At 39.6% G+C, this 13,154-nt stretch overlaps 1 protein-coding gene across 8 annotated transcripts; it reads left to right on the top strand.

Annotated features, from left to right (window-relative positions):
* The first annotated feature begins 2,325 nt into the window (after window positions 1–2,325).
* On the top strand, window positions 2,326–12,774 carry LOC103701546 (metacaspase-1-like). 8 transcript variants are annotated; one of them, XM_039128909.3, is made up of 8 exons: window positions 2,326–2,704; window positions 3,641–3,726; window positions 4,063–4,755; window positions 5,761–6,091; window positions 7,179–7,299; window positions 8,761–8,805; window positions 9,015–9,206; window positions 12,546–12,774. In XM_039128909.3, the coding sequence occupies exons 3-8, from the start codon at window positions 4,344–4,346 to the stop codon at window positions 12,603–12,605; spliced, it is 1,161 nt and encodes a 386-aa protein (XP_038984837.2). In that variant the 5' UTR covers window positions 2,326–2,704; window positions 3,641–3,726; window positions 4,063–4,343; the 3' UTR covers window positions 12,606–12,774. The 8 variants fall into 8 exon arrangements, with proteins under 8 accessions (XP_038984837.2, XP_038984835.2, XP_038984834.2 ...); XM_039128907.3 differs by having other exon boundaries at window positions 2,992–3,726; XM_039128906.3 differs by having other exon boundaries at window positions 2,986–3,726.
* The last annotated feature ends 380 nt before the right edge of the window (window positions 12,775–13,154 follow it).

The raw sequence follows: 13,154 nt of genomic DNA, 5'->3' as shown, positions 1-13,154 counted from the left end.
ACCTTCAAATGTTAGACGTTCAACAAGTTGGCCTTTCAATATTTGTATGTGACGTTTTCTTTAATAATTAGGAATTGGCTACCCATTAATGTTTACTGTTGTATATGGTGAGAGAGTGATGTCATGGTAGACTTGATGAATTAGGTATACTTCTCAATGCATTTACTCTTGCGGTTGGCAGCTATTGTTGTAGCCTACGATGTTTTCTTCTTTAGGCATTAGTCTCATGTTGATTCAATTAAAAAAATAAGCAGCTATCTGTGGAAGGTTATAAAGTAAAACAAATACCACAACGTAGTTGACTTGGGCTTTAAAATAAAAAAGGGATTAAGGGAGAACGAGGGATCAGTAGCATATACTCCCTCAATCAAAATATATTTTTCTCTACAGCTTCTATAGACATTTGATTGCATTGACCAAAACACGAGAAACGTGAGAGACCAGAAAACATAGTCGACACAAGTTCCAGCCGGCTGCTAAACGGTGGGCTGGACTTGACCCTGGGAGAGAAAAAAAACGGATTGGAATGCCGCATTCAGATTTAATTTTTCGTTTATTTTCCCAATTCGGAAACCAAACCACCACTGCTTGACTTCGTCTCCTACAGTTCAGCCGTGGATTTATTTAGCCATAGAACCTATTAAATGCCATTTAAAAAAACTTTTATCTGCATAAAATATCATGAAAAATAAAAGACTTCTACCATATAAAATAATAAATACCGCAAAGATTTTGTTGTAGTGTGTGTGTATATATGCATACTGCAGGGATCGGTAGGGTCAAATGATTCGCATATGTATACAGTAATTCACAAAATTATAATTAATTTTGAAGTTTTTTGAGTGTTATTGATTGCTTTAGGTGATTCACTTCTCTGCTTGCTTTTCATATAGTATATTGATGTCTATTTTATTTTTTTTATAGATACTAATTGTGCAATGAATTCGTTATCTTCATGTAAAAAACAAGTCAATTTTTTCTTCTTAATTTTGAACCGTTCTTTTTTAAATCATTCTTGAATGCTTAAACATTTGGTTATTATTTTTTTTTCTTCAAATAGTCAACTTGCAATAGGATGTAAAATAATATAATCAGACATCAAGGTTGATAAAACAATTTGCAACGAGCAGTTCCTAGAGCTAAATATGTATCATGTGATGCAAACATGTCATGTTCATCACAGTCTACATCCTGATAGGCCCAAATGAATCAAAGCCACAAATTATTTCAAATATTTGAAATATCATTTTTAAAGCACCTAACAACCGTGCAATTTAATACTCGTCTCGTTGCATCGCAAATTAATAAGGTTGGTGTTAAGACTCAATAAGAGCCTAACAAGCCAAGATCAATTTTAGGGTTTGGAGGAGTTCAGATATAGAATAATTTGAAAGGTATATATAAAAATGGTAAATTTAAAGAATAAATATATAATAAACTATATTATAGAGGTATATATACAAAATACCATTTTTTAAGAACTACGATAAGTCTGTTTATCCACACAAAAAAAAAGAACTAAGATGAGGTTGTTGTTAGGTATTGACTTTATCCACCATTTGTTTATATTTGCAGCAACATGAATAAGTTAATTAATCAAGTTTATAGCAGTTTTGATGCATAGAATTGCTGAATGAATAGATAATCAAAGTTATGCATGCCCATAAAAATTGTAATTAAAATTTTTTATCATCGAACCTAAACAAAATTGGTCGTTGTAAGATATAGCATGACTTCCATGTCCATGTACTAAAAAGAAGAAAAAAAAAATCACTATCGATTCATCCAAATGACACTATTGTTAATTCTCACACGAATAAGTTGTTCGAGTAGAAAGCTAATATGGCAATCTCTAAATAAAAATTTCTTATGCACATTAATTTATTTGTCATGAATTAAGTAAAATGGAATTAAAACATAAATAGCAGTGCTATGTTTTTTTGTTCATATTTAGAGCAATGCTATTTTTCACTATCATGCACATGCATATGCATCAAACACACATGCAAGCATGTATTCACAAACGTTCAATTTAATAGAAGCTGTATTAATTGATGAGCGAACCCCCCGGTTTACTCCCGGCGGTTCACAAAAAAAAAAAAAACGGGTCGAGTTTGCTATGAGGTACATAAACCATGTTCCTTCACCTGGGCTCTAAACTGGGATCCAAGCCAGCCCGACCGTGTCCTTCATCCCAAACCTTTTAACAGCAGTTATAAATCCAGCCCAACCCAAACTCATCTCCAGGCCCGTGCCTAAATCCGGGCCGGGCCTCTCTTCGGTCGCCACTTTGTTGGAACCTGGACGAAGAGAAGGCATAAAAAGGAGCGATGAAATGCCCCTCTGCTTTCCCTTCAACGCCATGAATGGCAACGAGAGCTCCAAGCCCTAACCCCTGGGTTCCTCGCCCTCTTCCTTCTTTTCTCCCATCCAACCACTCGATCGGCGGATTCCTTCTCTCTTCCTCGCCTTCGCTCCGCATCTCCGCTAGAAACTATGGGGACGAGGGCTTGGATTCCGGGGTTTCTTCCCCTGTTGGCCCTCGAAGCGGCGTCGCTGCCGGGAGGCGACGCCCTCGGGTCCGTATCCGCCGGCGGGTCTCTGCCCCGGGGTCTCCTCCGGCAACTCGATCCTCGGTGATCAGAATTCGTGCGCTGCCATGGATTTCCCGCCCCGTAAGCAGCAATCGAGCAACGTCATCGTGGTAATTCCCCAATTTTATGCCCTCTCTGTGTCTTCTAGAGAGAAATTAGGCCCGATTTATTGCATTATTTTGGAATAAATATCGAGATTTTTATGCATATAGTTACATCTCTCGTCCATGGCATGATCCAGTCTCGTGTTCATTAGATAGATGGTAAAACGATAATGAAAACCGCAAACATGTTTTTTCTTTTCTGCAAATAGTTTGAAGCGTTCGGATGATTATTATATTAGGTTTTGAAGAATAAAAAATGAGATCTTAATAAGAGTTAACTGGTGAAGACGCAGAAAGATCGAGGTTTTCTCCGAGGAAGAAGTTTGTTTGAGAAAAGCCAAATGGTAAGAGAGTTTAACGACCAAGATACGGCTTATGGATGGAGAGAACGCGGATTAATTATGTGGTGATTGTGTGGAGCCGCAGACATTTTACCGTTAAAATGTAACCTTGATGTTTGAAAATTTGCAAGGCTGTTTAAAATGCTGCTATCCTTGTCTTGATCGATACATGTTCAGACAACAGGAATTATCAAAAATCATTTTGTTTAACTGGAAGACTGGACGACTGCAAGTTGATAACAGTATTCCGTCCGAGTAAAAAAGCCGATAATGCACTAGAATTCGGAATTATGGCATACACTTTCAGCTTCCCTCTTTGAAATAATGATACATTTATTCTGCATGGGACCTTTTCTTGGCATTAACCCCGAGTCACTGGATCCAAGTTCACTGGAAGTAGCTATTGGCTCATCAAGCTTTGCCGAGTTTGATGAAAAGACTAACGGGAAAAAATGTCCATATTCTTGGGCGTGGACCCCAGAGAAGTTGCTGCAGAGAATACGTACCTTGCTCTGGCTACTTTTTTTTCTTTTCTTCTGCTTTCCAGGTTACTGTACTTTCTTCTTCCGAACATTAATGCATGTGTAAATTGTGCATGGAGGCGGCACATGAATCTGTGCAGAAGAAGCAAAGGTGCAATGAATGCAAAGACATGGGCTACCACATCACAAGCATCAGCATCCATTGGTGAGGGGAGATAAGAACCACAAATAAATTTGTTTTTTATTTGTTACATTTGTTATGGGATGCAATAATTTTTGTATCAGCCTCCCTGTTCAAAGTAGATGATTCATGATCACCTGTTACATTTTGTTCTTGCATGACTTGATAATTTGAATTCTCCTAATTAATAGGGTAAAAGATAGAAACTACTTGTTTAGGATGCTGGACATGTCTTTTGCCGTACAATTTAAGGATCTATTACTTCCAAATTCTCAATTAGTTATGCTTCCATGATCAGGGTGGACTCACCTGATGGTAGAATAATAATATCCAGTAATATCAGCAATTTTTGTTGATCAGGTGGTTTTGAAGATGGCAAAGGGAAGCAAGCAACTTCTACCATGCCATCAAGTGGTTGATGGAAATCACCGTGCACAGGGCATTTCTTGAACCTACCCCAATTTCGGGTTAGTGCTCTAGAAAAAAAAGTAGGGAGAATCTAATTCCCCACTTAACCCCTTTCTGGCTTTCGGTTCTGTGGGAATAAAGGTTAGAACAGGAAGGAAGAAGAGACTCGGACTGCATCCAAAGAGAGCTAGCTCCGGAGAAGGCGGTGGGAACGAGAGAAGAAAAGAAATTCTATGGGAGGGAAGAGCAGGACCGCGAGGTGCAGCAGGTGCGGCGTCCAACTGGTGGTGCCGCCGTTTGCCCGGACCATCCGATGCGCCCTGTGCCATGGTATCACCAATGTTGGACCTCGCCATGACCCGGTCCGGCAAGCGGTCGGCTTTGTGAGATCAATGGTCAATTCCTTAAATCCCCTGTCGAGCTATGCATCCGGCGGGTCCTCCATGAACAACAACAACAACTCTCTGTGGAATTTGCCACCAAGCTATCCTCAGGTGCAGGGGAAGAAGAGGGCGCTTCTGATCGGAGTGAGCTATACGATGAGGCGGTATGAGCTCAAGGGGACGGTGAACGATGTGAACTGCATGAGGTACTTGCTGTGCGAGAGGTTCGGGTTCCCGAGGGAATGCATCCTGGTTCTCACAGGTATGGATATCCTTGCTGGGGCTCTCTGTTAGAGCTGCTTAGGTGCTAAGGTTTTAGAGATGGAGGCAGTTTACATGCACTTGAGGTATATGTTGCTACCCTGCATGAACCATGCGTCAAATTCAAATTCCTTAGATGATGCCGGCAGGTGATGAAGTTGAGGATGGAAGATAAGAATGAGCAACTTTCATCTGAGCTTGCGTCAAAAATCTGGGGCAAGTTCAACTCATGCAGGGAAGTATCAGAGTACTGCTGCCTCAGTTGCATATAAACTGCACCATCTGCATATTCCGATTTTTTTTTTTTGTTTGGACTATAATAGATGAATCATACCGTCCTAATACGAATACATCCAATAAGATCAGAAAATAATAAATTTTGAAGCGCTCTAGGCAGCTCCTTTTCTCTAACCTATAAAGTGCCTCCAGAGTAACTAGCCACATACGAAGCCATCCTGTCGCGGCTCTATGCTTGGTCTGGAGCGGTGGTTAAACAAATAAAATAAAATGGGATAAAAACTATAGCTAGTAATATGGTAAGATGTGATGGATTTTTGTGTGAGAATCCTGAATCCTAATGCTAGTTGCATATATCTTGTACTATTTTGTTACGGTTGCGTATCCAACCCTCGTTCCACTTTATCCTGTGGTTATAAGTTGCATTCTATTTGCCAAACTATAGTCGCATAAAACTTCTTTCACATTCTTCTATTAATTACAAAGAATGGCTGAAACATTTTAACGTATCATATCACCAAGGGGTCAACTTTCAGACAAGTATTATTTGGATACGTGGACATCCTATCCATATTTGACATCCCATACACAGGTGAGAAACACAGCTTGAAGCCTCTAATTTAATCCAAGTGAAGAGGAGATAAAAATTGAGAAACATTTCCCCGGAGTAGCAGACATGTCGCGGATATCGTAACAATAGGAAGCGATCATCTTCGTGATATCTTCCATTGGACGCTGCTCGAAGTAATCGTTCCTTGTCAAATGGCAGAGGAGGAGCGGGACCCGTGGCGGAAACCGACGAAGGAGAGCGTGAGGATGGCGATGAGGTGGCTGGTGAGGGGGTGCGGGGCGGGGGACTCGCTGGTGTTCCACTTCTCCGGGCACGGCGTCCAGAAGCCGGACACCAACGGCGACGAGGTGGACGGCTACGACGAGGCGCTCTGCCCTCTGGACTTCGAGACCAACGGCCCGATCTTGGACGACGAGATCAACGAGACGCTGGTCCGCCCCCTCCCACGCGGCGCCAAGCTCCACGCCATCGTCGACGCCTGCCACAGCGGCACCGTCCTCGACCTCCCCTACCTCTGCCGCTTCAACAGGTATGCAAATAACCAGCGCCCTCAATTTTTCTTTCTTTCACATATGTTCTGTCAAGTGCCATTCTTGTGAACGATCCAGCTACCTCTTTCTTATTCATGGTTAGTTCGACAATGTTATCCATGTTAGGCTGGCGATTAAACTATCGCATGGGGGAAAACTTCTATCTTGTGATATTCCCTATCACAGGGGTTTGTTGGAATAATTAATACTGAAGGTCAGGTGTAAGGATCGCAAGATGGCGAGAGAAATTTCAAGTTCGACCTATCTAAGGAGGTTGTAGAGCATGTTTGTCACTTCGTTTGCTTCATTGGGACTAAGGAGGTGTGGACTTGGCTTTGTGGGCCTTGGGAGTGCTGGAAAGAGGCTACTTGGGGCTTACATGGGTCTTGGAGTTAAAAGCATCTTAACAAAACAGTGAACTCCCAATGGAGATTGATGCGGAAGATAGTGCTTAGCACCAAACTTCCACTATTTCTTGCTTCCATTTCTCTGGTTTCCAAAACAATGAATCCTTGCTTCGAACACCTTTGAAGGTTTTCAAAAGACAATTTGAAAACCCCAAAATAGTTACATTGTGCACGGTCCAGTTCAGTATGTTTTTTCTTACTGGGTTTTTCAAGACAAATACCACAAAAAAAAAATGAAAGCAGTATCAAATGGGCCCTAAGCTTATTGACTTTTTAATAAGGAACTGAGTGCCTTATAATTTACTTCTCTTAAAACTTCAGTAACAAGTTCTGAACATTTTCGATAATCACACACTGGCTGCTGTTAGTAAAGCAAAGAATTGCTGCAACCTGCACTGGCATGTTAAAGGAGTGAATCATCACAGAGTGGAATTATATTATAAGTTGCCATATGCCATATGCAAGATATACCAATATATACTCTATTCTTTAGGTTTTTCACCCCTAAATGTAGCATACATACTTTTACTTGCATTTTGGCAGGTTCAGTTTGTAGGTCTGGCTAGAAATCAGCACCATTACATTCAATTTAGCTGATCTTAGCGTTGCCTGTCTTGTTATGTTGCGACTTTGAACATGTAAATCTGAGTTTTTTAACTGCTTGCTGCTTTTTTGGCAGGGGAGGGTTTTACCAATGGGAGGACCACAGCCCACCGTCAGGTGTTTATAAAGGCACAAGTGGTGGTCTGGCCGTACTAATCAGTGGTTGCGATGATCACCAAACCTCTGCAGATACTAATGTGAGTACTTGATACGACCACTCTCTTCTCATACTGATGGGTGCTCGCAAGTTGTTATTTTTCATTAGTTGAGATCCCATATAAAAATGTTTTATTATATGCTAAGCATTTTCTTTTACTGCTCATGAAGTGTCGACCAGCGTAATCACAATTAAATACTAACTTTCAAATGCAAGTGTTGTGTATCACCACATGTAATGGTTACAATTTTTTGATGCTCAAATTTTGCTAAAACCATATTTATATGGTCCTGCATTACTGAAATTCTATAATCTTTATTCTCTTTACAAGTATTTGGCAATGGAAATGAATAACCGCTCTTCATATTGCTAATATTGCTTTGCTGCCTTCTTAACTTTGAATTTCCACTAGTACCATTGATATCTAATTGTTATAGATAAAGGTAGTATGAATGTGGTTAAGAGGTAATTATGTTTCAACTTTAATGTGTTCTTCAATGAGGTCTGGAATGATGTTTGAGGTTTTACAACCTCTAATTTGGTAAAGTTTTGTATTGGTCTTGATGGTAATGTAAACCTTAAAGCTAAACAGTGATTTCATATTGGCTGTCCCCCTTGCATTTCTTGTCCCCTCCTTTTAGCTTCTTTCTCTTCTCTCCTATGCCTCTATTCTCTTTCCTCCTATCAGATCAGGCCTATTGTTCCATCCCTTCTTCTTTTCTTTTCTTTTCTTTTTTGTGGGGAAAATGGGTGAAATGCTTCCCCCAATTTATTGAGTATGGAGATTATGTACAAAAGGGAAATACAAGAAAAAGATACAAGGTATCAATTCTTTGGCATAAGTGGAGCGAGATAGGATATAAGTGCTTGATGATTCCCCCTCCTTTTCTCGTTACATAGATTTTGCCAATGCCCTTCTTCTTTCCTTTAAACTGGCAATTTTCTTTTCCATTTGCTTTCCCATTCAATTCAAATTTTCTTTAAGTGTGTCTGGTGATATCTTACAAGACCATGCGATGGCTCTTCATTTTTCCCATTTCCTTCCCCTTTAAAGGGTATGGACTTCTCCATCTTCTAATTTACCTACCATGACTTCCCTATCAGTTGGATTAAACAGATATTTTGAGATTCTACTTATGAAATTAGTAAAAGAGTTGATATAGTATCGTCTATTTATTTGCTTCACTATAGAATGCCTAAATGTTCATTGATTGGGCACAGAGGAGAGTAGTGTGGATAATAAGTTTAGGCAGCTTTGGAGGACAAACGTGGAGAGGCAAAGCTATAAATCAAGGAGTTATGTTTTGATGGAATCATTAGGGATCACAAGCACCAGATGTGCTGTACAATAAGAATTTGTTTGCTACAGAAAGTGGAAATTTCTCTTCTCCACTCACATGCTTAAAGTGCAGTTTTTTGTTGATATTTCTTAATAAGCCTTATCTTTTCATTTTTGATGATTTGTTTGTTCTAATGCAAACTCAATGGTCGGTGGGATCAGCAAAAAGGAAAAGTAATGAAACTTCATGCATATTACTTCCAAACAGTAAGTGTTACATATCAAAATTTGTTTCCCAATCAGGTAGCTATCTATTTCTTTTTAATCCTTCAGCGTTTTCATTCAGTTTTGGAACAAGTCTTGTTCATTGCATTTATATTGTAACAGGAGCTATGGTTACTGCTTGACAGAAATTGCTTTGAAGTGGAAATGTGTTTCTTTTCCCTTTTTGGATTAATGTGATTCAACTTCTGCAGGCTTTTGCAGGCTCTGCCTCAACTGGAGCCATGACTTACAGTTTCATTCAAGCTCTGGAATTTGAACCTGGTACTACTTATGGTCGCTTGCTCACTGCCATGAGGTCTGCTATTCGTGATGCCAACACAGGCATCGGAGGTGGCCCAATAGCTTCTCTTTTAAGAAAGGTTTTCAGCTTAGGTTTGACACAGGTATGCTTTTCCAATGAAATGCTCTCCAGTGTTAATTTCATATCTATGCAATGATTTTAGTGCTTCTTTGTTTTCCCTAGAGCTTGCCAAGTCAGTCCACCACAGTGTCACTTCATGTGTCGTCGCGCTTGCTCCATCGGCACTTTAACAAATCTAGATCGATGTGGATACATGAGAATAGACTTAGGCACCTATTTTACTATGGCAGAAATGAAATTCATGATGCACTTGGAAGTGCCTGTTCCCATTGACAGTTGCCAAAGCAGCAGAATTTTTGCTAGACAAAACATATGCTCTGAATAGGATTAGGATGCAGTATTTCTCCTTTAGTTGTCTCTTATTTACTAGGTTTTAGTCTCAATGGACTTTGAAGAGAGTTGCTTAATGTTCCCCATGCTGTTATGTTTTAATAATATACTGAAGTAGAGCCATGAACTTCAACATTTTATGTGCACTGTTGCTAGTGTTTGTTTGCACCTAGAAACATATTGGGTTTCTACTGGCTATACCATGTAATCACATTATCATGCTAAAAAATCAAAATTCCAACTGAAATAATTAGGACTATCTTGCAATCTCTCTCAGAGTGAATCAGGGGCTACTGGGGCCTCAGGAGATTGGTTATTTCACTGGAGCCATTTTTTTGCATACAACAGTAGCATTAAGATTAGCTCTTTAACATTTCCCTGTATGTTGGCTACCATATGTGTACTTGTAATCTGGTACATTTTTATAGGTAGATGTGAATTGCTATATTTTGTATAAATATTTATTTTCTTCAGAGGAGGTTCATGAACTAAGAGTTGGTGAGGAGGCAATACATAGGAGAAAAAGTTGGTAAATGGAGATGTGGCATGTGAATACTCTTAAGAAATGTTTCGAGGTCTGGCCCTCTTTCAACATAGTTGAACTAGTATCAGGCTGTGTGATGCATGTGGTTTATTAAAAACAAACGAGCATTTGATTGATAGTGTTGATTTTATCAATTATAACTATATAGTGCAAGTTTAGCAAATATACTCTGCTACAGTGACTGTATTTCTTTTTCTTAGTTATTTACGGGATAGCAAATGCGTAGAGTTTGTGCTCACTAAAAGTGGAGTATATTTATGTGGGGTGGTAGGAACAGCCTATCTCTCTCTCTCTCTCTCTCTCTCTGAGCAAAGTAGAATGGCCCTAAGAGAACAACAAGGAAGAATACTAGATAGTACCCAAACTCTGTTTATTATAACCATACACTTTGTATCACGGTCTGCTATGCCGGTACCGGGCATCGTACCGGTTATCCGGTGGCACAAGTCGGTATGGGCCTGCGCCGTGCCTAGCTGGGCCTGTACCGACACAGGAGACCGTGGGAGAGAAAGAGAGAGAGAGAGAGAAGGGGGAGAGAGGGAGCGAGAGGGGAGGCTGGCGGAGGGTGGCGGAGGCCGGTGGAGGGTGGCAGCTGGGTCCCTGTTTCGTTTGAAACAGGAGTTCGGCCATAATTTTTAATTTCGTTTGCCGACTTCACTTAAAAATCGCAAATATTTTTAGCGGTCGGACTCCAATTTGGAACAAAATAGAGACCCAGCCGTAGTCTCCGCCACTTGCACCAGTGCCGGCCTTCAACGGCCTCCACCACCCTCCGCTGGCTTCTGTCCCTCTCCCTCCCTCCCTCGCTCGCTCTCTCTTTTCTTCTCTTTCTTTCGCCTTCTCCCCCTTCGGCGACGATATCTCGGTTTCTTTACTGGAACTGTCCCGGTCCGCCGCCAGTATGGCTCCTTGCTCTGTATGTAATATAGAAGGCTGCCATAGTTTGAACGGACTTTGTTTGAGGCTTTGGCATGGGAAACTAATTTTGCAAAATTTTGGGTAGGTATTCGCTCGTATGAAATCTGCTGGTGGTGTTTTAAATTAATATTTATAGCCTACTTTAGAATTACTGACTTGGTGCATAGGATCAGGAATACATTAATTCGTGTGGGTTCATGAAGGAAAAGACATGTTATACATTTATGATAGAAGTGTCACCAATCATATTTCTTTATAAGAAGCAAAAACAAGAAATACCTATATACTAGCCGTAGTAAATACCTCTCAAAATTCGAATCCAAAACCACTTCCCTTGAGAGGGTGCAATTACTAGAGCATAGCCCACTGTGCTAGGAAGCATGGACTGCCATACCGCCTCGAACCATCCGATTCGGGGCATATTGTACTATACTGTACCAGATGAGAATTGGTAGAAAAATCGTATTTCGAGATAAAAAGTGACAAAAATGGCTCAAGAACTATCTCAGTACAGGATACATACCATATCATACAAATTTGTATTGTACTGTCTTGGTACGGTGCCCAATATCGAGATTGGGGACCTTGCTAGGGAGCCTGACTTATCAAAAGATGGAGTGTAGAGTCAATTTCTTTCAGAAAGACAAATATATAGTCACTTCAATAGGAGGATGGCCTTCATCATGCTTATAAATTTTCATGGGACATCACTTTTTGATTTGTTTTAATAATTTTTGTCATAATAGACATAAGACCTTGGCTCGGCTTCCACAATAGTTATATTTGAAATCCTCATCAATGGCTAGATTTAGTGAAGGATCCATGTGTTAAAAACTATTATAGTATTTTGGGGGGGGGGATCTTAAGATGTATTGAAAAAGCCTTGTGATAGGTGATTTTACGTAATATATGGATATGACTTAATAAATGTTTATATATCTATTAATTCAAAACCATCCTTGAAGTCATGACTTTTTTTTACTTCAATTCAGAGTTCATGAAACAAATATAAAAAAACACTTGGTTTTGAAATTTGGAAATTTTTGAATAGAGATAATGAAAGAAATATGATCTTGGAAATACTAGCATCCAGACACTGATGTACCTACTGGAGATCTAGTAAAATGGAAAATAAGCATTTAAGGCTCATGGTTTGTCCATCTGTGATAATAAGTAGCTAATACCTTCTGAATTTTTTCTTGATACCTTATCATGTGGCTGAAGCACATGCTTGCTTATTTGCCAAATGGCATATTCTTGGTTTTGTCTAGTGCAATAGAATCATGCATTTCATGCTGATAGCTGGTTCTGATATCAGAGTGCATTTATATTGTCCATGATGAGAGAGTTGGCTTTTATTTAAGTTCTGGAACTGACAGGTCATTTTTTTCCCTCATGGCTACATACATTGTTCCTAAGGGATGCAAATATATGATCTCTTTTGTGGTCGGAGCAAATATCTTATCTTTAGTTGTTGGCTTACTTGGATCTACGGATTTTCATTAGCCTCCGAGTCACTAGTTTCAAATTATTTGACATTTCATGACATGAGTTTAATTGGTTTTGCAGGAGCCTCAGCTGTCTTCTTCAGAGATGTTTGATATTTATCGGAAGCCATTTCTCCTGTAATATTTTCTGTTTTACCAATAGAATATATCACAGTAACACTAAGCAAATTAGTACTTGCATCATGTGCCCCATGTATTGATACTTCACTATTTCTTTTCAACCTTACTGAGTATTTGGATACATATAGTTGTGGCTTGATCACATAAAGTTTGTTTCTATGGTTGTGACATCTGAATTTCCTGAAAGACAGCTATATTTCTCATTGGAATGATACTTATATATTCTTAGGAATTAAATAGTAAACCAAGCTTCAAGAGCCCTAATGGTAGCATCCAGCAATGAAGTATGTTTGAGTGACCCATAACAATTGTCAGATTACCTAAACAGCCTTTAAGTTTCCAAGCCACTGATTGTAGAGTTTATTCATCAATCGAGATGGCAGAACTGCTCTCTTCTGCTTGAACAAAGGATACTAAGAAAGCAATTTTTTTAGGAACCTTCGCTTCTGTCTCTGGCTTGGTTCTATTATGTGCTCGTAGAGCTAGCAACCAATATTAGCATGACCAAAACCAATTTCTAAATTCTTACACCGAATTTTCCTAAAGTTAA

Source organism: Phoenix dactylifera, chromosome 5 (assembly GCF_051530095.1).
Source record: "Phoenix dactylifera cultivar Ajwa chromosome 5, Ajwa_hap1_PhDact_Kaust_v1.1, whole genome shotgun sequence".
NCBI lineage: Eukaryota > Viridiplantae > Streptophyta > Magnoliopsida > Arecales > Arecaceae > Phoenix > Phoenix dactylifera.
Note: the sequence above shows the minus strand (reverse complement) of the source record. Positions and strands in the feature narration are given on the sequence as shown.

Coding starts and splice junctions, on each gene's coding strand:
- LOC103701546 (XM_026802411.4), top strand. CDS start 4,344: ATGGGAGGGAAGAGCAGGACCGCGAGGTGCAGCAGGTGCGGCGTCCAA. Junction 8,806..9,014: donor ATGCATATTACTTCCAAACA/GTAAGTGTTACA, acceptor CAACTTCTGCAG/GCTTTTGCAGGCTCTGCCTC. Junction 9,207..12,545: donor TCAGCTTAGGTTTGACACAG/GTATGCTTTTCC, acceptor TTGGTTTTGCAG/GAGCCTCAGCTGTCTTCTTC.